Source organism: Cibotium barometz, chromosome 30, assembly GCF_041138505.1.
Source record: "Cibotium barometz isolate CiBa-2024 chromosome 30, ASM4113850v1, whole genome shotgun sequence".
NCBI lineage: Eukaryota > Viridiplantae > Streptophyta > Polypodiopsida > Cyatheales > Cibotiaceae > Cibotium > Cibotium barometz.
The window spans coordinates 46,850,297-46,871,269 of NC_141075.1; the positions used below are offsets into that span (position 1 = coordinate 46,850,297).

Genomic DNA, 20,973 nt, shown 5'->3' on the forward strand with positions numbered 1-20,973 from the left:
TCGGTTTCATCGGATTCCTTGCTGACGGGAATACCCAATCATGAAGGTAGTTTTCAAGGTGTCAAAATTAGCCTTGTATTCTGGTTTCAGTGATCACAAACCATTGTCCTACCTTCCCTTCCATGGTAAGCCTGAAGGCACTCACCCTTACTAAGGTCATCAGATTGGCCACATGTGTCACACATTTGATCAAACACTTCTAAGTATACAATGGGATCTCCAGTCCATTCAACATTGGCATTTGCTTTGTGTTTTGCATTGGTTTAATCGTAGTTTGTTGTCTATAGGGTTTGGCACCACCACCGCCGCAGTACTGGAGTTGTTGTGCGAGCCCTATTTTACTACCCCCTCCCTATTTGGGCTTGTATCCTCAAGATATCTTCAGTGGTTTTACTGCAGCATGTAGTGGTGTAGGTGGATGTTTAGGTAATGGTTGAGAGGGACAGTAAGGGTACTAGTAGGCTGGTGATATGCTAGATACTTTTCTTGTCCTTGAAGTTGGGGTACTGTGGAGGGTAGCCATGTAAGGTTGGATCAAATTGTGAGGTGTATGCTCCTCCTATCACTAGGAGGAGCATACACCTCACAGCCGGGTCTATTCTAGAGCTTCTTGCACCTTGTTGTATGGCTCCTACTGTAGTGTGTAACTAGTGGCTTCGGTTGTCTCTTCAACCCTAGTGGCCTGGGTTGTTGTTGCAGCCCCAGTGTGGAAAAATTCAACCTGAAACCCCCTACACTGCCTGTATCGGGGTCTTATGATAGATGTGGTAGGCCTCCAATTCCAAAACTCTAATTCCTTAATGGTGCATGTTTTTAGGTTTTTGATTTGATAGGGTGCTTTTTTTTAGAGCAAGACCCTTGTAGAAGTGTTGACTTGCATAAGATGGGGAGGGGTGCGGTTGAGAGTTATTATTGATATCATACTTCACAAATGTCAAAATTTTATCCGATGTTTACCCCTTTTGGGTGGTACTCTCTTGGGCTTTGTTAAATACAAGGGGATGGAGCAACCACATTAAACAAGTCATACAACAATGATGTCACAATGATACTGGCTACACATAACATGCCCAACACTTGCCCATGCCCCTTTTTAGTTGACAGCCTTGCGAAAGGGGGACATCTCCCCCACCCATGAGTTTCTCGTGTCCATCCCTTGCTCATCCTCATTTCTAATTGACATGCATGCACCCTTTTTCAACAGTTGATAGTCCTGTAAAAAAAAGGGATCTTTCTCACATGCCTCATGGATACCCATACCTTGCCCATCCTCGTTTTTTCAAAGCTAACACGTAGTATGGGTGGGGGAGCAGTGTGAAAACGAACGGTAAAGTAGTTATGCCTAAAATAATTTAAATCAAATTCCTCCTTTTGGAGGTGCCCTTTGAGAGCCGCGTTTGGTATCCTCATTGCTGCTCTAAGAAAGAAGAGTGCGTTCGTATGCCACCGGTAGGGCAGAGCTTAAACCCTACCCTGAGGCTGGTGTAGAGGCATGGCAGGAGCAGGGGCAGCCTTCCACGGCGCGTGGGAGTGGTACAAGGCGCAGCTCGCAGCTCGACCCCTGCGCACCCAGGTCCTCTCCTCCACCGTCATCTGGGCGGCTGGAGATGTCATGGCACAGTACATCAGTTTCTGCCAGCCCAAGCACAACCTTGCCCCCCTCTCCCTCGCCCAAAACAAGCATGGCCATCGAGTATGTAAGGGTATTCCTCCCGTCCTGTTGGTTATGACGTTTTCTCTTCCCTGCTCTCAAGCATGGCTATTCATACATGTTAGGTCGTATGGCATTTCAACCTCAAGCATACATGCCTGGTAGGAGATCATCAATTGATGCATCGTAGGTGATCATCTATGTTGTATTGCTTTATAACCTTAAGCATTTCGACTGATACTTCTCAGGAGATAATCTATGTCGTATGGAATTCTAACCTCAAGCATGGACATATTGATGCATAGATCACCCTTGTCTTAATGGCATGCTAACCTAAGCATGACCACTGATGATTATCCATGTCGTGTGATTTTCTAACCTCAAGAATGGCCATTAATGCATCTTATGAGGTCCTCCACGTTGTATGGTATTTTAACCTGAAGCATGGCCATTGATGCATCTTAGGAGATCATCGATGTTGTATGGCATTCTAACCTCAAGCATGGCCATTGATGCATCTTAGGAGATCATCGATGTTGTATGGCATTCTAACCTCAAGCATCGCCATTGATTCTTGTCAGGAGATTATCTCTGCTGTATGGGATTCTAACCTCAAACATGCCATCGATGCATTTTAGGAGATCATCTATGTTGTATGACATATTAACCTCAAGGCATTGCAATTGATGCAGCTTAGGAGGTTGTCTATTTGGTGTGCCATTTCGGCCTTAAGCTTGGTCATGTCTGTGTGGCATTTTAACCTTAAGCGTGTGTAAGGAGATTTTCATTTGTGTGGTCTTTTAACGTTAAGCATCTGTTAAAAGATTATCTATGTCTGTGTAGAATCATAACCTCAAGCATGGCCATTAATGCATGTTAGGAGATCATCAATGGCTGTACTTCAATTGATGCACATCAGGGTATCATCCATGTTGTATGGCATTTCATCCTCAAGCATGGCCATCGATGCATCTTAGGAGATCGTCTATCTTGTTTGCCATTTAACCTCTTTTCAATGATTTCTTCTTGAACTTTCCATGCAGATTCACATTGTATGTCTTTGTGTAGCATCAGCGATTTTAAGTCTTGAGACTCTTCCAACTCCTTAGTGGTCATTGCTAGCATGCACATAGCATGTTATGAGATCATCTGTTTTGATATGGCACCTTAGCCCTGTGGTTACGATAGTTTTGAGGATTTGAAGATTTCTCAATGGACATTATTAGCATTGCCATTGCTGTATGCCAAGCAATTGGCTACATTGCCTGGCATTTTCTCTGCTATCTCTCCTATAACATTTGCATACTCACTTTGTTCCCTGTGGCTAGCTAAAATTTTAAGGTCATATCCATTTATGTAATTCTCTTTTTGGGTGGTGGTAGTGTAGTTTGTATATGTTCTTTATCTTCAGTCGAGGTGGTTTTGTGTTTTGAGACTATGTTGACCTTTCGAGCAGGTAGAAGCAGAGGCATTCAATGTTGATTGGAAGAGAGTACTTACTTTGAGCCTTTTTGGAGCTGCATTTGTTGCACCAGTTGGCCATTGGTGGTGCGTCACACTGAACCTATTTCTATTGGAGCTTTTGCAATTGCGTGTTGTAATGCTCATTTATGATAGCAGAGCCTTATAAGATGGGCTGACATGCCACCATGTGTCTTGAAACTAGTAGTATCAAAGCCTTTTGTGTATCAGAATATCATTTGTGAGTGCATGTAAGCTGTGATGATGTGTGCGTTTGCAGCTCCTCGTACCGTTAATCACACCCTTTGATGCCACTTAATTGTGTGCATTTGATGTGTTGCAACTTCTTACTCAAAAGCCCACAAATGACTCTTGAAGCATGGCATGTGAAAACACCATCCTTGAGTAGATGCATCATTAGACAACCATTTGCACTACCATGGCATGTCGCCACCAAGTTTGTCATTCTAGCTTCTCATATGTTCAGAGGATGCACAAGAAGTTGGATTTGTGAAGATTGCGATCTATGAATTTACAAGTTGATGCATTGAGGATGGTGTGCCCTTGATGCTATCAAGGCCACACGCGCTAGGCCGGTTCCACTGAGTTTGTCATTCTAGCTTCTCATATGTTCAGATGGTGCATGAGAAGCGGGATTTGTGGACACTGTGATCTATGGGTTTACAAGGTGGTGATGCATTGAGGATGGGGCACCCTTGATGCCACCAAGTTCATAGCTTGACCGTCTTTATATTTTGCAAACGCTCTGAAACACTTTCATCTTCCTGGCCAGATGTCAGCATGTACTTGTTGTTACAAAGTTATTTTTGCAAGGTTTTTTTGATATGTGAAAGACCATTTTTGAAGCTTGGATCATGTCGTCACCAAGCATGTGGAGTTGATCTGTGATGGGAAATCATTTTTGAACTGTGTATGTCTCATTGTCAGGTATGGAAGCTTGGATTATGCTGTCACCAAGCGGCTCAATTTTCAGTTGGGGTCTCTCAAGTCAATCAGTACCAAGCTGATCGCAGATACTCTCATCCTTGGGCCCCTTCATCTGCTTGCATTCCTGACTTACATGGGTGTCGCATCGGGGAAGAATCTGGACGAGGTCAAGGACACGTTGAAAAGGGACTTTCTCCCTGCCCTTATTACTGAGGGCTCCGTGTGGCCTCTTGTTCAAGCAATCAATTTCCGCTTTGTGCCGGTGCAACATCAACTTCTTTATGTAAATGGCTTTTGTCTTGTTGACAGTGTATTCTTGTCATGGTTCAAACATCAAGAAGATGCTGCATGGAAGAGATGGCTTGTGTCCCTTTTGTCTTCAAAAGAAGTTTAATGCATTATTGGTTGGAAGGAAGTTGCCCTTTTCTAACTTCTTCAAACAATTATCCATTTTTATACCAAAAGAAGTGTAATGCATTATTGGTTGGAAGGAAGTTGCCCTTTTTCAACTTCTTCAAACAATTATTCTTTTTTATACCAAGGCAGCCAGCTGTTCTTGGTCATACTAGGCTCGAGTATGTGATGTAGATGGAAATTTGAAGGGCAAAGGTCACCAACAAGGGTATAATTTCAAAACTTCTATAATTTTCCCTTCTTGTGTATGAATGGTGTGTAAAAGAACAAATGGCAGAGAGCCTTCAGTGTAGTGTTTGGTTATGTGAGGGGAGTTGAGGATAGACTTCATACATTTTTAGTTAAACTAGTAATGTATTGTTTATATTTTCACATGCTTTTTTAATGTTGTGTAAGATTTATGGCTTGTTTGGTAATACTTTGCAAAGAGGTCACTATCTCAATATTTTCTATGGAGAAATAATCTTCAAATGAGAAGCCAATAAGCTTTTCCATGAACTTGAACCAGGCAAGATGTTGGACTAAATCATGTAGAGATGATAGCTAGGTCATCACTCATTTGCAAGTTGTTTTCTATCGAGCTAGTGATGTCTTGTACTTACGATAAAAAAAATTGGATAATTTTTGAAGTATAAATGGCTCCACTAAATAAGAAATTGTGAAGGAGCCTTTCTTCTTATTGACTTCAATGCTATAAGTTGTAGCATAATTTGCATAACTGGTGTGCTTGGGTAACAGTTTGGTGGCAATTATGGATCGATTCTATTTGTTAATGTAAACTAGTTTTAGATTTAAAGTGTTAGAAATAGAAATTGAAGCCAAGTTAACCAAAATAGAAGTGTAACCCACGTACAAGCAATGCAAAAGACCAATGCACTAGCATAGTATGTTGTCATATATCATTAGCATGAAAGGAGCACCTAGTCTTGTGGAAAACTTTTACATAAATTGTTAGACAATCACTATGCGTCTGTCCTCTTTAAGAATATTATTTTTCTCTCTTGAGTAATTTGGGGACGCCTAGGTTACTCTTGCGTCATGCCAGCTAGGTTAATATCGTGGGTGACACCACTATAAATATTAATACGTGCGGTATATGACGTATGCTTTACCTCATGAATGTCATCATCATTCTCACCCCTGACAATCAAGTCATCAACATAGATGACCACTAGCACAATCCCCTTGTCAGTATTTCTTAAATAGCATTGGAAGACTGACGAGACCTTACAAATCAATCTTAAAATGTGGAAGACTCACCCAATGAAACATTGGGTGAGTCTTCCACATTTTTTAAGGTTATGGTCCATGTATTTATCTCAGATTCTCGTATGAGAAATTCATCATATCAAATGGGGATTGCTAATTATGATTGTTTTCAAAAAGAACAATAAACTTAGAGTATGTGTGGATCATAAAACGTTTAACACTACTATTGTCCATGATCACTATCCTTTGCCATACATACATGTATTGGAGAGAGTTAAAAGAAAGAAACCTTACAAGTTCTTAGATGGATTCTTTGGCTACAATTAAGTCATGATTGATTTGGCTAGCACGAGACAACATTTTCGATAAAGGGAGGAGTATATATATGCCTTCCAAGTTATGCCATTCACCCTTACCAATGTCCCCACCACTTCCCAGAGATTGATGTGCACAACCTAAAGGACTTTCTTAGAAAGTTTCTTGAGGTATTAATGGATGACCTCTTTTCTGTAAACTGCAAATAGAATGAGCACTTAGCTTGTCTTAGTAGAGAAAGAAGATCTTTGAAAGTCTTTGAATGATTCAAATTATACTACATCTCCCTAAACTCGCTTAAATGCCAATTCTAGGTTATTTAGGTATGGAGTGATCTTGGGACACATTATCTCCAAGAATGGCATTTCCACCAATGATAGCCAAATCCAATTATTTATAGGATTATCGCCATGCACACACTATAAATATGTGCAAAGATTCATGGGGTATTGTAGAAGATTCACCCTTCTTGTATATTATATATGCCCAACCATTGTACAAGGTGCTAATTATGTTTGAATGGACCAAAGAGTACCAATGGACATATAATCAAAGTGAAGAAGGCAAACACCCATTCTAAAAACACCAAGGTGGGATGTGGTGTTTCATATCCACATAAATTCCTTGGCATTCACACGATTGGATGCATGCTAGCACAACTAGGGCATAATAACACGGACTTACCTATAAGCTTTAGCATTCACGATTAGATGCATACTAGCACAACTAGGGTAGAACAACATAAACTTACCTATAACATTTGAACCACTAAGAGAGAGAGTTGACCATGTGTATACAGTTAGAAAATCAACATTATCTCTTGGCAAACAAATTTATATTCTTTATTAACCCATTAAGAATTATGTTACTTGGTGAATAAGCATTATGTGTGCCGTAAAATAAATCTTTAGATCATTGTTAATGCTCATAGAATTTATCTTCTTAATCACAATGAAGAAAGGGTTAGAGCATGTTCATGTAGAACACCTTTCTAGAATACCCACTAAAGGACCTCCCCTAGGGGTGGAAGATGATCTTTCTACTGCTCCACTATTTTATCTTGATCATGTACTAGAATGGAGTAGAGACATGGCCCACTACCTAGCCAGTGGTCTTCAACACCACCTCCCCCCTCAGAAAGGATAAGGCTAGATACCTTATTAAGAAGGTTGCCTCCTATCAATTGATAATAGGATCGCTATTATTGAAAGGCGAAGACAACATTACGAGAAGATACATTCATGGAGATGAATTCATTGTCATTCTAGGGAAACCTCATTCTAGCATTATTGGAAGGTACTTTATAGTAGATTTCCACTCATAAGGTCCTTGAAGTAGGCCTATGGTGACTAACTCTCTATGGAGAAGTAGTATAATTTAAAGTGTTACAATGATGAATGCCAAAGGCTTTCCATGGTCCAAGTATATCACTTCGAATGGGACATTGATTTTGTTAGTCCAATTAGCCCTCCTAATAAAGGACCATAAGCACACTACAATTATAGGCACCGCTGAGAGACTATGCACCGCTGAGAGATGATATAAGGTTGATGCATGATGAGACATTAATTGGAAGAATATGGATGGGCAAAAATAAACTCCAAATCTACTTTGAGGAAGGTGAGACAAGTCTCTAATAAGACTAGTAATAAGACCATCCCAAATCCTCACAACACAAGCTCCAAAGATGGAGCGTCATCATCAATCACCAATACATCTTCTTCACTTGATCCCTAAAATGCAACAACCTCCAAGTTTAAGACCTTGGGTTACCTCACATAGATCTCACAAGATGAAACTTATCTTCACAACGATTAACAATGGTGGATCCTTAAGAAGCGTCATGTTGCTCAAGGAATTAATGAGGGGAATAGATCTATGTGGATACTAAGGAGAAATACCAAGGAATCGAGTCTCTCATAATGGGAATAGCTCTATACTTTACTCAACCTCATCAATCTACTTTGAGTGTTGTACTTCTCTATATCTCTCATTACTTGCTGCATTTGTGTGTGTGTGTGTTGCTAAATTTATCTCCACACCAATAATTAGTATGAGAGAAGGCTCTCTTGGCTCTCACCTCTGTCGTTTTCTCTCGTCACATCACCTCCTTGAGCTACTCCTCTAATTGTCTCAAATTGAGCTATCCTCTTATGTGGAGAAGGTATACCCTTTTGTGATGTATTAACTAAGTTAATTTAACATTTCAGGCTATTTTCAGGTGTATTTTGAGGCCCGTTTGCATGCTGTAAGGTTTTCACAGATATCCCATGGGAGTTTCAATTTGAATTAATTTTTTATTATTTTAGGTATTTTGTAGTGTATAAGCATAAATCATAAGTTTTATATGTAGATATTGTGTGGATATGCCATAAATATAATGTTACAAGGCCTTATCACCACTTCTCCATTGTCAACATTGCATCTTTGAGCTTATCATCAACAACTTCATTAGCATCAACATCATTGTCATCGACTTTTGCATCTTTATCAGTAGCATTTCTACACTTTACATGTCTCTTTGTCATCAATGATTTGCGAGACAAGCCATCTCGATTGTATTCAATAGGTGTCGTCTCGTTAGTGATCTGCTATAGCAGCCATCTCGGTTGCATATTAATAGTACCTGCAAGTTGGATATTTGCATTTTATGTCAGAGAGTTGTTATTTGTACGCTCAAATGGCATGCATTCATGTATTTGGGATGCTAATGGGACCGTCCTGTATGATGCATTATGTATTGCTTTGACAAAGGTCTGGAATGTTTTTATTGGCATGGAGGCATGCCTTGTCTCATCAACACATGATAGTACATATACTTTGGATGGTGATACTAGTTTAAATGTAACTATGACATTCACTTTCACACCTCTCACAATAGAATAAGCTAGGTGGGATGATACACACGCACATGTATTGGTGGCAGGGATGATGCAAAAGCACATGAAAAGGAGCATTATATCTCATATTCACTCATATAAAATTGCTAAGTAGGATTGGGATATGCTTACTATACTCAACTACAGACATAAGGAGGCACGCGTTGCCTACTTGTGCAAGCAATTAGAGTTAGAGCATATGAGGTTTCTCACACGTATCAAAAGATCTCAGAGAGTAGCTTGTATGTATGAGGCCTATCCATACAGTTCATTGGTATCTACTATTCTCATAGCTTTACCAAATTTAGGGTTTTGCATCCACACTTTGACTTATGATGAAGGGTAGCCCCAATGCCCTTACATTTTGATGGGTTGGTTGTAGTTCTATTACAAAAAGAGAAATCTCAATAAATTGCACTCATATATATGTGTGGGAGATCAAGCATTCACTGCCAGTCAAAAAGATAAAGACAAAGCCTTCTCTCAGGGTAGCTACAAGCTAAAGATAGAATCAGGCCAGTCTTATATTGTAGCTAGGACACCAAGAAGGGGAGTAAGAAGCATAAGAAGAAGGAAAATGCAACTATTTTTGAAAGCAAGGCCATTATATTAATGAATGTAGAAAAAGGTTGGAGAAGGAGAAGAAGAAAGAGTCAGGCACATACATGTGGCTGATGCATCGACACCAAGTTTTGAAAAGAAGGAGTCAACAAACTATGCACAAGATGATTGGGCATTCATTGTGTACTACAATTATGACCCTTCTGTCCATTATACATATCAATGACATATCATGTTTGGTACTTTTATATTAGTGCTAGCCAAGCACATTACTTGTTAGTGTGAGTTGTGTTCCTCCCTTGAGTTTTCTCCTCAACAAGGAGGCACAATCACATGTGCAAACAACTCCTTATATCGAGTGAAAGGAGTTGCTAATGTTGTGCTCACAGCTGTAAAAAATGGTGGGACAATTACTTTCTTAGAAGTCTTGTTTGTGCGAGACAATCGCTCTCTTAGAAATCTTGTTTGTGCAAGGCATTAACAAGAACTTGCTTGCACCATTTCTAGGGTAGGCCTAGTGGTTAAATTTGTTGACAGGTGTACAATTCATGAGGCAGGAGACATGGAGACATCACTCTGGTATTTAGTGATCTAAGCCATGGGCTTTACACGTTGGACAAGTATGAGATATTGACACATAATGCTTATTCAATTATTACTACCATGCATGCTATGAGTGGTGTAGAGAGCTATGCCATGCCTGGTTTGGTCTCTTTACTTTTGGCAATTTGTTGCACCTTAAAAGGCAAGAGATGGTGTAAGGAGTTACCACACCTTGAGGACCCTTGTCAAACATGTATGTGAGGATGCGTTTTGGGTCCTTTTGGGGCAGGCAAAAGCTACGGGCATCATTCGTGAAATATGGATCACAGTAAAGGATGTCTAGAAATTATAGCTTATGCATAGTGATATATGTGGTTCTATGAATGTGGTTCTATGAGGACACCATCGATTAGAGGATATCTCTACTTTATGACTTTTAATAACAACTCTAAGAACACTTAGGTGTATCCATTGAGGGTAAAGTCAAAGGTTTTTACATGCTTTAGATGGTTTGTTTCTATGGTTAAAAATGTATCTTCATGTAAAGTTAGCACCCTTCATACATACCAAGAGGGGGTATATAGATATTGTCTTTGTTGAGAGAACTTAGTTCAACCTATGCTTTTATGCAAACAAAAAAAATGTATGCTCATACGCCATCTTTGATACACTCCTACCTTTGTACAATGCTTTTTTTATGCAAAAAAAGAGAAAAATATGTGCTCACATGACATCTTTGATACACTCCTACTTGTCTACAATGCCAAATAGCCATATGTGGAGCAACAAATGATTAGTTGACAAGGTGTTATAAATCAACCCATATCGGCTGAAAATCAGCTCAAATTTTAGCCCATAGATTATTCTATTATTAATGAGGCAATTATGGATGATGTAGTGGATGAGGAAAGGGTAGCCATATAGACATCCAAGCATATGCCAAAATCTCTACATACATTGCAAGGTAGCAAATTAGCTTGGACACGTGCAGTTTCTCACATCATGCATCGTATTCTTTTGTGTGGATAATGCTCTCATTGTTACCAGTATATGTAATGAAGAGGAACTTGTTTCCTTTGAGGAAGCACATGAAAATGGCTATTGGATGTAGGCCATGCAAAGGATGAGTACGACTTAATCCTCAAAATGACACTTAGTATTTGGTAGGTTTTCCTTATGGTAAAAAGGACATTGCTACGAAGTGTATCTATAAGCTTAAGTGTAAAGCTGATGGTAGTATTGCTATAATGTAAGGCTTATTTCTAAGAGTTAATGCTCAAAAGAAGGGCATAGATTATGATGAGACCTTTGTCCCCACGTCTCATGTATGACTACAATTTGATGTGTTATTGCATTGCCGGTGCATCATGGATGGAATGTACATCAATTGAATATCAAGATTGCCTTCTTGAATAATGATTTGCATGAGGAGGTTTATGTATCTCAACCTTGTGGTTTTGTTCAAAAGGAACAGGATTTTTATATGGTCTTAAGAAGTGGTATGTGAGGATAAATATATACTTGGTTTACGAATGGTTTTTGTAATAGTCCCCAACTAAGAGTACCCTCTATATAAAGAGGAGTAAGAATTGTTTTTTGGTCATCATTTTTATACGTGACATGCTACTTAAAGGTCCTAATAAGGAGAATATTTTAGCCTTCAAGGCTAAATTACATGTGTCATTTAAGATAATAAATTTAGGCTCATTGCATTCAAGGCTGAATTACATATGTTATTTAAGATAATAAATTTAGGCTCGTTGCATTACTATTTAGGAATATAGTTTATGCAACATGATGGTATCGTGATGTTGTAGCCAAAGAACATACATAGACTGCTTACATGTTTTGGCCTTGAAGACTATAAGCCGAATACTACACCCAGTAGAGACAAGTGCTAGGCTCTTAATCTCTAGGATGTAGGTAAATCATTTGATGCATCACTTTATCATTATTGGGTGCCTTATCTATCTATGTAATATGAAGCTACCAATTGAGGAAGTTTATGAGCAGTCCTGGAGGTAAGCATTGACAAACTACCAAAGCGAGTATTCTGATACTTAAAGGGCACTCAATCCCTTGAGCTATTCTATGCTAAGGAGGGTGATATTTAGCTGCATGCAGACTTTGATTAGGCTAGATGTTATGACATGCAAGTTTCCACTAGTGGGTCTTGCTTTTATCTTACTTATTCATGTGAATCATGGATCAGCAAGAAGTAGCTCTAGCGGTGGTGGCCACTTCAAGCTGTGAAGCTGAGTACAAGTAGATTACAATGGAGTGTGTAAGGATTAGAAGCATTTTGGTAGATCTTGGCCAATACAAGGAACCTAGTGTTTTATGCTCGTACAAAGCACATTGAGGTGAATTATCATTATGTCAAGAAGAGAAAGGGAGAGGCTTATTGCATGAGATATTGCCTTGGTTTATTCTCTATAAACAAGACAATGTGGCAGATATGTTCACAAAAGATCTCTCACATGTGAGAAGTTTGAAGCTTTTTGAAAAGCTTTGGGCATATTTGCCATTTGGGAATTGATCAGCCACATGATCCCTTTACATGTTCACATCATTCATAGGGGGAATTATAGCTATTTATATGGCAGTGATGTGTGGACGTAGGCTAATAATGGATTGGGGAACTTTTTCCATCATACTCTCTCCCTCCCACCTCCACTTGGGGTGAGGGAATCTACTTAAAGGAGATCTTTGAAAAAGCCTATGGCTATGCCCGAAACCTAGGGGGATATGCTTCAATGGTAACATCTAGGCCCCTTAACCTCTAAATCTGTCTCTTAACAAATCAACATGTACAAACATCCTCCACATGCTATATGATGAGCCCATGACTCAAAACTTTGCAAGATTTAATGAGAAATGATGTTTTTTACCCCCTTGATAGTGAAAATCACCACCATCTATACTAGGATGTTTTGGAGACTTTAAATTGATCAATGCTTCTCTCCTTTGATATCTTAAAGTTGTTGTAGTTATTGTAGATACACCAAATGATGTCTTCTTATAGTAGATGAGCCTAAGAACTTTGAGTCTTGATGATTTTGGAGCTCAAAAAGCTAGGAAAAAAATAAGCTTAATGACTAATTAGTGATGCTAATGATTTTTCTAACTAGGGTTGTCCTAGGTTTTATAAATGATCAAGGGATGATGGTTAGATCTGATACTAAGTTGAATTTCATATCTAGAGAGAATTAGGGTGTGTGGAAATGGATTAACATCAACATTTTGATGTAATAAGAATGCAAGAAAGAGATAAAGACTAATGAAAATACTAGAGCATAACGAAGGTAAGAGGTTTAGCAAAAACCTCATATAAAGGCTAATGACAATACTAGAGCATAACAACAAGGTAAGAGGTTTACCAAAAATCTCATAATGATTTTCCAATAAATAGAGAGTCTTTATATAGGCTGAGTATCCATCAGTCACTAGTTATGACTCTTAAGCTTGATTAAGCCATCCCCTAATCTTGCCTATGTTTGAGGACCACCTCCCTTGAAGTGGGCACCCACTTGGGTCTTTTCTCACCTTCTTCTAATGCCTTTCTTTTGGCATCCCTTTGGGCTAGAAATTCCACATACACCTTCACATTTGGGCTTCCTTTGAGCCTTTAAACCTTAGTCTATAGCACAACTCTACCTTGATGAATATGCATAGCATAAACACCCAAGCTCAAAAGATGTAGCTAAAGCAAGAGCTGTATAATGTGACCAAAGGAAAGCTAAGTATAAATGATTACTTAGTGAAGGTTAAAGGGATTGCAGATACCCTTACCTCTATTGGATCACCAGTAGATGATAATATGGTTTGATGAACTTGAATGGTCTTAGCAAGGAATATATCCAATTTCAAACCTCCATTAGAGTTCGAGAGAACTTTCTTGATTTTCAGGAACTAATTGCTCTTTTCATCCATGAGGAGATAAATATTGGTGGAGGTTCATCCTTTGGAAATTAAAATGAGCAAGCCTTTTACTCATATATAGGTAAAGGCACAGGGAGATCATCATCTAGAGGCCGAGGTGGAGGCCATTTTAGAAATAGAAATCATGGGCAGCAAACAACAACAGAAATCAAATATATAAACATGTGGAAGATGCCACTCTAAAGGCAAGGGAAGCCAGAGAGACTTAGGTGGCAAAGAAATAAGAATACAAATAGCATAGAGTGCTATATTATGGAAAATCAGGACACATGGCAAAAGGACTACTATAAAAAGAATAATGATATCAAAAGTGGAAAGTTGCAACAAGGCAACTATACATCATCAAGAAAACAGGGTGATAATAGAAGTGACCAATTGTTTATGCTGTAGCATAAGCTCAGTTCCACAATAGAAGATGTGTCAAAATTTGGAGATGTTAGTATGTGGATTCAAGTTCCTCTAGCCACATGACCAATCATGGTGAGTGGTTTAGAGACATGCAAAAAATGAAAAAACCAGGTTATTGAGAAATAGGTGATGATACTATGTATCCCATTGCACATGTTAGTAAAGTATGCAAGATGGCAAAATGAAGTACTTGTTAAATGTACTTAATGTTCCAAATATTACAAAGAATCTAATTTCTATTAAATAGATGGTTGACTAGGGCTTGTAAGTGAGGTTTAATCCTCAATGGTGTTTTATGGAAGACTTTAAAAATCAATGGTGTTTTACGGAAGACTTTAAAAATCAATGCCGCTTGGTTGTAAACGGTAATAGAAATGGCAGGATGTTTACTTTAGTCTGTTAACATGCTTACGATGAAAGTAGCCATGTTTGCGCATGGGACACATGTCATTGCATATATTGAGATATGGCAACACAAGTACATTGGTTATGTGAATATACAATGGCTAAAGCCTATGCACGCCCAAAAAAAAATTTGTAGGTTTATCAAAGTTTAAGGTTGATGGTAAGCATAAGGTTTGTGAAGCATGCGAGCTTGGTAATAAGTAGGCCAAACTTACCTTCCCACATGAAAAGCATGTCAATGCAAGGCCATTGGATATTATACATTCGTATGTATTAGGTCCCCAACCGAGACTATAACAATCACAGGTTGTAGGTAATATATGTTACATTTAATGATAACATTAGGAAAGTGTGGGTTTACTTTATAAAGGAGAAAGTATGAATTTATTTCATAAAGGAGAAAAGTGAGGTGTTTGCTTACTTTTAGAGATTTAAAGCCTTGGTCAAGAAGGAAAAAAACATGCAAAAGTCAGGTGTTTGCTTCCTTTCAGAGAATTAAAGTCTTGGTCAAGAAGAAGAAAAACATGTAAATAAAATGCCTGAGATCAGATGGTGGGAGATAGTATTTTTTCAATGAGTTGAGGGATTTCTTGATAAAGCAGGGAATCAAGAGACAGTTTACATGTAGATACACTTGACAACAAAATGGTGTTGCAGAAAGGAAAAATAGACACATTGCAAAAGTGGCACCTGCCTTAATGTCTAAAAAGAATTGGGCAAAAGTAGGCAACTACTGTATACATTGTGAACAGGGCCCCCCGACAACTATTTATATGCTTGAGTAGAAGTTTACATGTATAAAACTAGACGTGTCTCACTTGAAAGTGTTTGGGTGTATTGCATATATGAACAAAGTAGGATCCAAAGATACATAAATGCATCTTCATTGGTTATGCTTTAGAGCACAAAGGTTATAGATGTTATAACCACCACTTGTGAGATGCAAGTAAGAAAAGGTGTTGTCTTTGATGAGATGAGTAGCTAGTATATACTAGTATACACTAGTGAAAGAAACAAAAGATACAGATATAAGAAGGAATGATGCTATCCCACATATAGAGCAACAATCACAGGTGCTTAGTAGACCTGGAGAGTCCTTTAGCAGTGGATCATGTGTTAGTCCATGGTCAGGTAGGTTGAGGATAAATGTAGGTACACATGTGTCATGCAAAGGGAAGGAAAAGGTAGATCAACCTTTTGTGCCTGGCTGATCTGTCAACAAGTCACTCATATATGGATGGTGACTCTAGTGGTTCCAAGCAGAGCCTTAATGAGGAGCTTAGTATTCTGTCTCAGTGGTGGTTACTCCTAGTACAAGGAGAACCACGATTGTTTTAAAGGACACCTCATAGTGATCCAGGTGTACACAAGTCTACAAAGGTTAGATACCATGTTGACAAGTTGAGATATGATGGTGGATATACAATCCATCATTATGCTTACATGGTGAAAGCAATACAAGAGTTGAATCCCACTTGTTTTGATTAAGCACTTGGAAATAAATAATGGAAAAATCCCATGTGAATGAGGAGATGACACCATTGGATACAATTACAACTTGGGAGTTAGTGCCTTTGTTGCCTAAGGAAAGGAAGGCAATTAAACGTGGGTGTATAAGGTCAAGCATAACTTAGATGGACTAGTGATCAAGTATAAGGCAAGATTGGTTGCTAGGGACTATGCACAGACCTATGGCATTGACTATAAGGAAACTTTTAGCCCGGTTTCAAGAAAGAACCGTGAGAGTTGTCATTGTTATGGCTATATCAAAGGGTTAGTCTTTACATCAAATGGATGTAAAGAATACTTTTTTGAATGGTGATTTACAAGAAGAAGTATACATAATGCAGCCACAAAGTGTTATTCGAGTGATGCACACCTAGATTTTGTGTGCAAGTTATGTAAAGCCTTGTATAACTTAAAGCAGGCACCTAGAGCATGGTGAAATAAGATCAAGGAGTATCTTATTACCATTAGATTTCAGATATCCAATGTAAATTTTTCACTTTATTTAAAAAAGAAAGATAGAGCAATCACGCTATTAGTCATTTATGTAAATGACTTGATTATCACTAGTGTAGTGATGCAGACATACATCACTAGTGTAGTGATGCAGACATACATGATGTCAAGAGGCTTTTGTTGAAGTAGAAGTTTGAGATGAAGGATTTGGATAAATTGCGATATTTCTTGGGCATAAAGGTGGTGAGATCACCTAATAGCATATTGTTGTTACAGAGATAGTATAGCTTGGACATGTTGTCCAAGTATGGTATAGCAAGTTATAAGCTTATTTCACTGCCATTAGAGTAGAACACAAAGCTTTTCGTAGATATAAGTGAGGTTTTAGAGAACCCTACTATGTACAACGCATAATGGGTAGCTTGATCTAACATCATCAATACTAGACCAAACTTGAGCTATGTTGTGTAGATAGAAGATGTACCACAATAGCTTTATGTTTTTGTTTAGGAGTTCTATTGTGAGTTGGAGCAGTAAGAAACAGCCCGACAGTTGCCTTGTCAAGTACAAGGATGTTGCTATGGAAGCTTATGAGGTAGATTAGTTTCAAAAGCTACTTGGTGATATGGGTGAGCCCGTGGATATGGTGGGTGATATGGGTAAGCCCATGGTGGATAGGGCCATTGTCGTTTTTTGTGACAATATGAGTAGCATATAGCTGGCCAATAATCCAATATACCATGCTAGGATGAAGCACATTAAGGTGCATTATCACTTTTGAGAGAGAAGGTTATAGCAGGTGATATAGATTTGGTATATGTCAGCATAGGGAACAGGTGGCTGACATCTTTACAAAGGCATTGGGCACAGAGAAGCTCCACAAGTTAGGAGCTTACTTGGAGTACAATGTGTGGAGTTGATCTCAAGGGGGAGTGTTGAGATATCAAGCTCAACAAGTGGTACAGACATTGATGACCCACCTAGGTGCGATAGCTTCTACACTTATGTCACTCACACAGTTGGTGAGATTATGGTTGATATGTTGCCAGTGGTGGTGGTGGACGACAGGCTGTGTGTGATAGTCACTTTGAAGTACTAGAGTCATGGCATAGTTATAGCACCATCTCATGTAGTCAGGTTCACACTATGGAGCGACCTTTGTAAGTTATTGTAGGAGAGTACTTTCCCTTTTAACGCATGTACTTTTATCTCATGTAGTCATGTTCACACTATGGACCCCGACCTTTGTGAGTTATTATAGGATAGTACTTTCCCTTAAAGTATGTACTTTTATCTCTTTGTGTTAATAGTTGTAGTAGGAGAGTATTTTCCCTTATAGTATGTACTCTTATCTCTTTATGTTAATGGTTGTAAAGAAGAGAAGAAAATAGAAGAAAATTTAGCCATCCACATCTCTTGCTCTCTTGCTCTCTTGCTCTCTCTTATATGTGTGTGTTTTGCTTATAAGAAACTCAAGCTATCCTCTACACCGCAATCTCTTAGAAGCTGCATTGGTTTAGAAGATTACTTGGAGTGCAAGGTATAAAGTTGAGCTCGAGGGGGAGGAGTGTTGAGCTCAATGGGGATAGCCATTTCACAAGCAAGCGAGAATGAGCGAGACACTAAAACTGAGCAATTCTAAAAATTTTGATGAACATAACACTATTCATCTCGTAATATAAGTAGACTATTAAAAAGAAAAGCACAAGTTATCTGAGAACAACTATAGACACCACAATATCCAAAGTAGCTACATTGATCCACCCACAATATCAAAACCCCACCAGAATATTAGAACTAGCTACATCAAACTATCAAAAGATGTTTGCCACATAGGCAGAGCCACATAGGCAGAGCTGAGAGGACCAAAGTTATCCTTTGGAGATGCTCTTACCAAAAAGTTAAAGACATGTAGCATTGACAAGGAAATAGCTAAGCAGTTTCAGTAGCTATGGGATAATGGCGCCCTGACAAAGCCTAGAATAATTCAACTTTTGTGAGTGCTTGTTGATGCATGAAATCATGAGCAGTAGCATCCAAGCTTAGCACTTGTAAGAATACATAGTAGAGGTGCTTGCAAGGCATGTAAATCGATGCTTAGCCTCTCTCTTCTTTGGAAGTCTACATATGTACACCTTGGGAATTCAGAAATTGTGACCAAGTAATTCACACCATTCGCCTGTGAACCCTCTATGTTGACATAGAAAATGTGTCTCATTATTACAAAGGATAATCCCCTCCCTTAGGATCTCAGCTGCAATAGACTAATCTTTCTCAATGTTCTCATTAACCTCTTTAGTTAGCTTGCTTATCCAATACACTATCTTGCCATCCCTATACTTTTCTCGAACAGAGCTGGGGACTCTTGGTACGATAGTAGTGGCCCCCCTAGCTGTCGGAGCCCTTGGGACAACTACACTGCCTCTAATATAAATCTTTCAGACTACAAACTTGCTATTTCATCAATACTTAGGTTAGTTCCCTGGGCCACAGGCAAAACCCTAGGAGCAGCAGGCCTTGGTGTCCCAATGACATTTTTAGTGTCTACTTTTTCCAAGTGTGTGTTACTGGAACTACAAAACCAAATAGAGCCCTCTCTGATATCACCAAGGTAAGTGCAACATCCCCAAAAATAAGGGGCTGGCTTTCCCTCCTGGTCAGACCCACCCATGGGGTTAATAAAAGCACCACACATCGCCCACCAATCTCTTCCTGAAGCCCAAAACATGTAACTTTTCTCCATGGCTCAGTTCGACAAATAGCCCAAAAGCTCCGATTCAATTGTCTTTCTCTAGCCACCACGACTAATTGAGAATCCTCTAGGCATGCTACGTGTTGCCTTTCTCTGGTTCACAATTATTGTCACATATTTTGTTCTGTATAATTTTCTAGTATAGCACTTGGATTGGCCCATATATTTAACTTTTGTTGGATACTTCTCTGTTTATAGTGAACATGCTGCATTTCTAGACTCTTAAAACCAGCTTCCTCCATGGTGGAGTGTGTCAAGTCTTCCAGTTTCTTACTAGAGGAGGCGCCACCCTTCTTAAAGTAAAAGCATTCCATGATTTCTTCCAACCCTGGGCTTGTTCTAGTATACCCACCAGCGAGATGACCATTGTAGTGTGCACTTTGAAGGACCACCATGGAGAGGTCAACGGCTGTGGCCTAAAATAATGTCAGGTACTTCCTATACCCAACAGCCGCTATCATGACCTGTTTTTTCTCTCAGCAACACCATTTTGCTGAGGGGTATATGGCACTGTACATTGGTGTTTTATCCCACGACTAGCCAGAAATGCATCAAACTCTTTAGACATATACTCCCCCCCTCGATCAGAACGGAGGGTGCCCACATTACAATTGGATACATTTTCAACCATAAGCAAAAACTATTTGAAGCACAAAAACACTTCGGACTTTGCCTTTAGTGGATATACCCATGCATGCCTTGAGTTGTCATCAATGAAAGTCACGAAGTACAAGTGTTTACCAAATGACGGAGTTTGCATAGGCCCACATACATCACTATATACAAGTTGCAATTTGCGAGTGGCCCGCATAGAACCATCCTTTGGAAACGCAGAACGCTGCATTTTGCCCAAAATACAGCCTTCACAAACAAGTTTTAATGGTGCCTCAAGGGGGCAATGAAGCAACCATATCAAGTTTCTGCAAGCGCAGCAAACTAGCAAAGTTCAGATGACCAAAACGAGCATGCCATAGTTTTGCATCTGAAACTGCCTTTTCATCAGAAACTGCATTTGCTGAATCTTCCACACACTTGTCATAAGAATTGAGCCTATACAGCCCACGAAACAAGGTGCCAGATACAATAATCGTATCACCAGAAGTCAAATCATGAACAGTACATCTGTCATCCACAAATTTGACTACAAGTCCAAGTCTAGCAAGCGCAGAGACAAACAATAGATTCTTCTTTATCCCTGGCACATACAAAGCATCTGAAAGTGTGAAAGCGCTACCATTTGTAGCCGTAAGCATAATTTTACCAATGCCCTTCACTGGGTAAGAAGCATTATTGGCACATGTGATAGTATTCCCATTAGGGACAGCCTCAAGAGAAGTGAACATATCACGATGCGAGGTAATGTGCTTTCTAGCACCACTGTCAAAATACCAAACATGAGAGTCAACAGAAACTGCCAAACATGCATCATGTACAGATGGGTCATACTGGCAATACACGCTAAACGCCCATTCTGTATCCTGCACAACATTTGCAGAATCTGCATTTGTAGAAGCATCCGCTAT

General features: G+C 39.2%; 1 protein-coding gene across 2 annotated transcripts; it reads left to right on the forward strand.

Annotated features, from left to right (window-relative positions):
* The first annotated feature begins 1,383 nt into the window (after positions 1-1,383).
* On the forward strand, positions 1,384-4,709 carry LOC147621562 (Peroxisomal membrane 22 kDa (Mpv17/PMP22) family protein). 2 transcript variants are annotated; one of them, XM_086824325.1, is made up of 3 exons: positions 1,384-1,693; positions 3,108-3,199; positions 4,061-4,709. In XM_086824325.1, the coding sequence occupies exons 1-3, from the start codon at positions 1,493-1,495 to the stop codon at positions 4,452-4,454; spliced, it is 687 nt and encodes a 228-aa protein (XP_086680451.1). In that variant the 5' UTR covers positions 1,384-1,492; the 3' UTR covers positions 4,455-4,709. The 2 variants fall into 2 exon arrangements, with proteins under 2 accessions (XP_086680451.1, XP_086680452.1); XM_086824326.1 differs by having other exon boundaries at positions 1,388-1,703.
* The last annotated feature ends 16,264 nt before the right edge of the window (positions 4,710-20,973 follow it).

What these genes read in the sequence shown, in the direction of transcription:
- LOC147621562 (XM_086824325.1), top strand. Translation starts at nt 1,493, where the DNA reads ATGGCAGGAGCAGGGGCAGCCTTCCACGGCGCGTGGGAGTGGTACAAG. An exon ending in AAAACAAGCATGGCCATCGA is followed by an intron (nt 1,694 to 3,107) that starts GTATGTAAGGGT and finishes CCTTTCGAGCAG; the next exon opens with GTAGAAGCAGAGGCATTCAA. An exon ending in GCACCAGTTGGCCATTGGTG is followed by an intron (nt 3,200 to 4,060) that starts GTGCGTCACACT and finishes TCTCATTGTCAG; the next exon opens with GTATGGAAGCTTGGATTATG.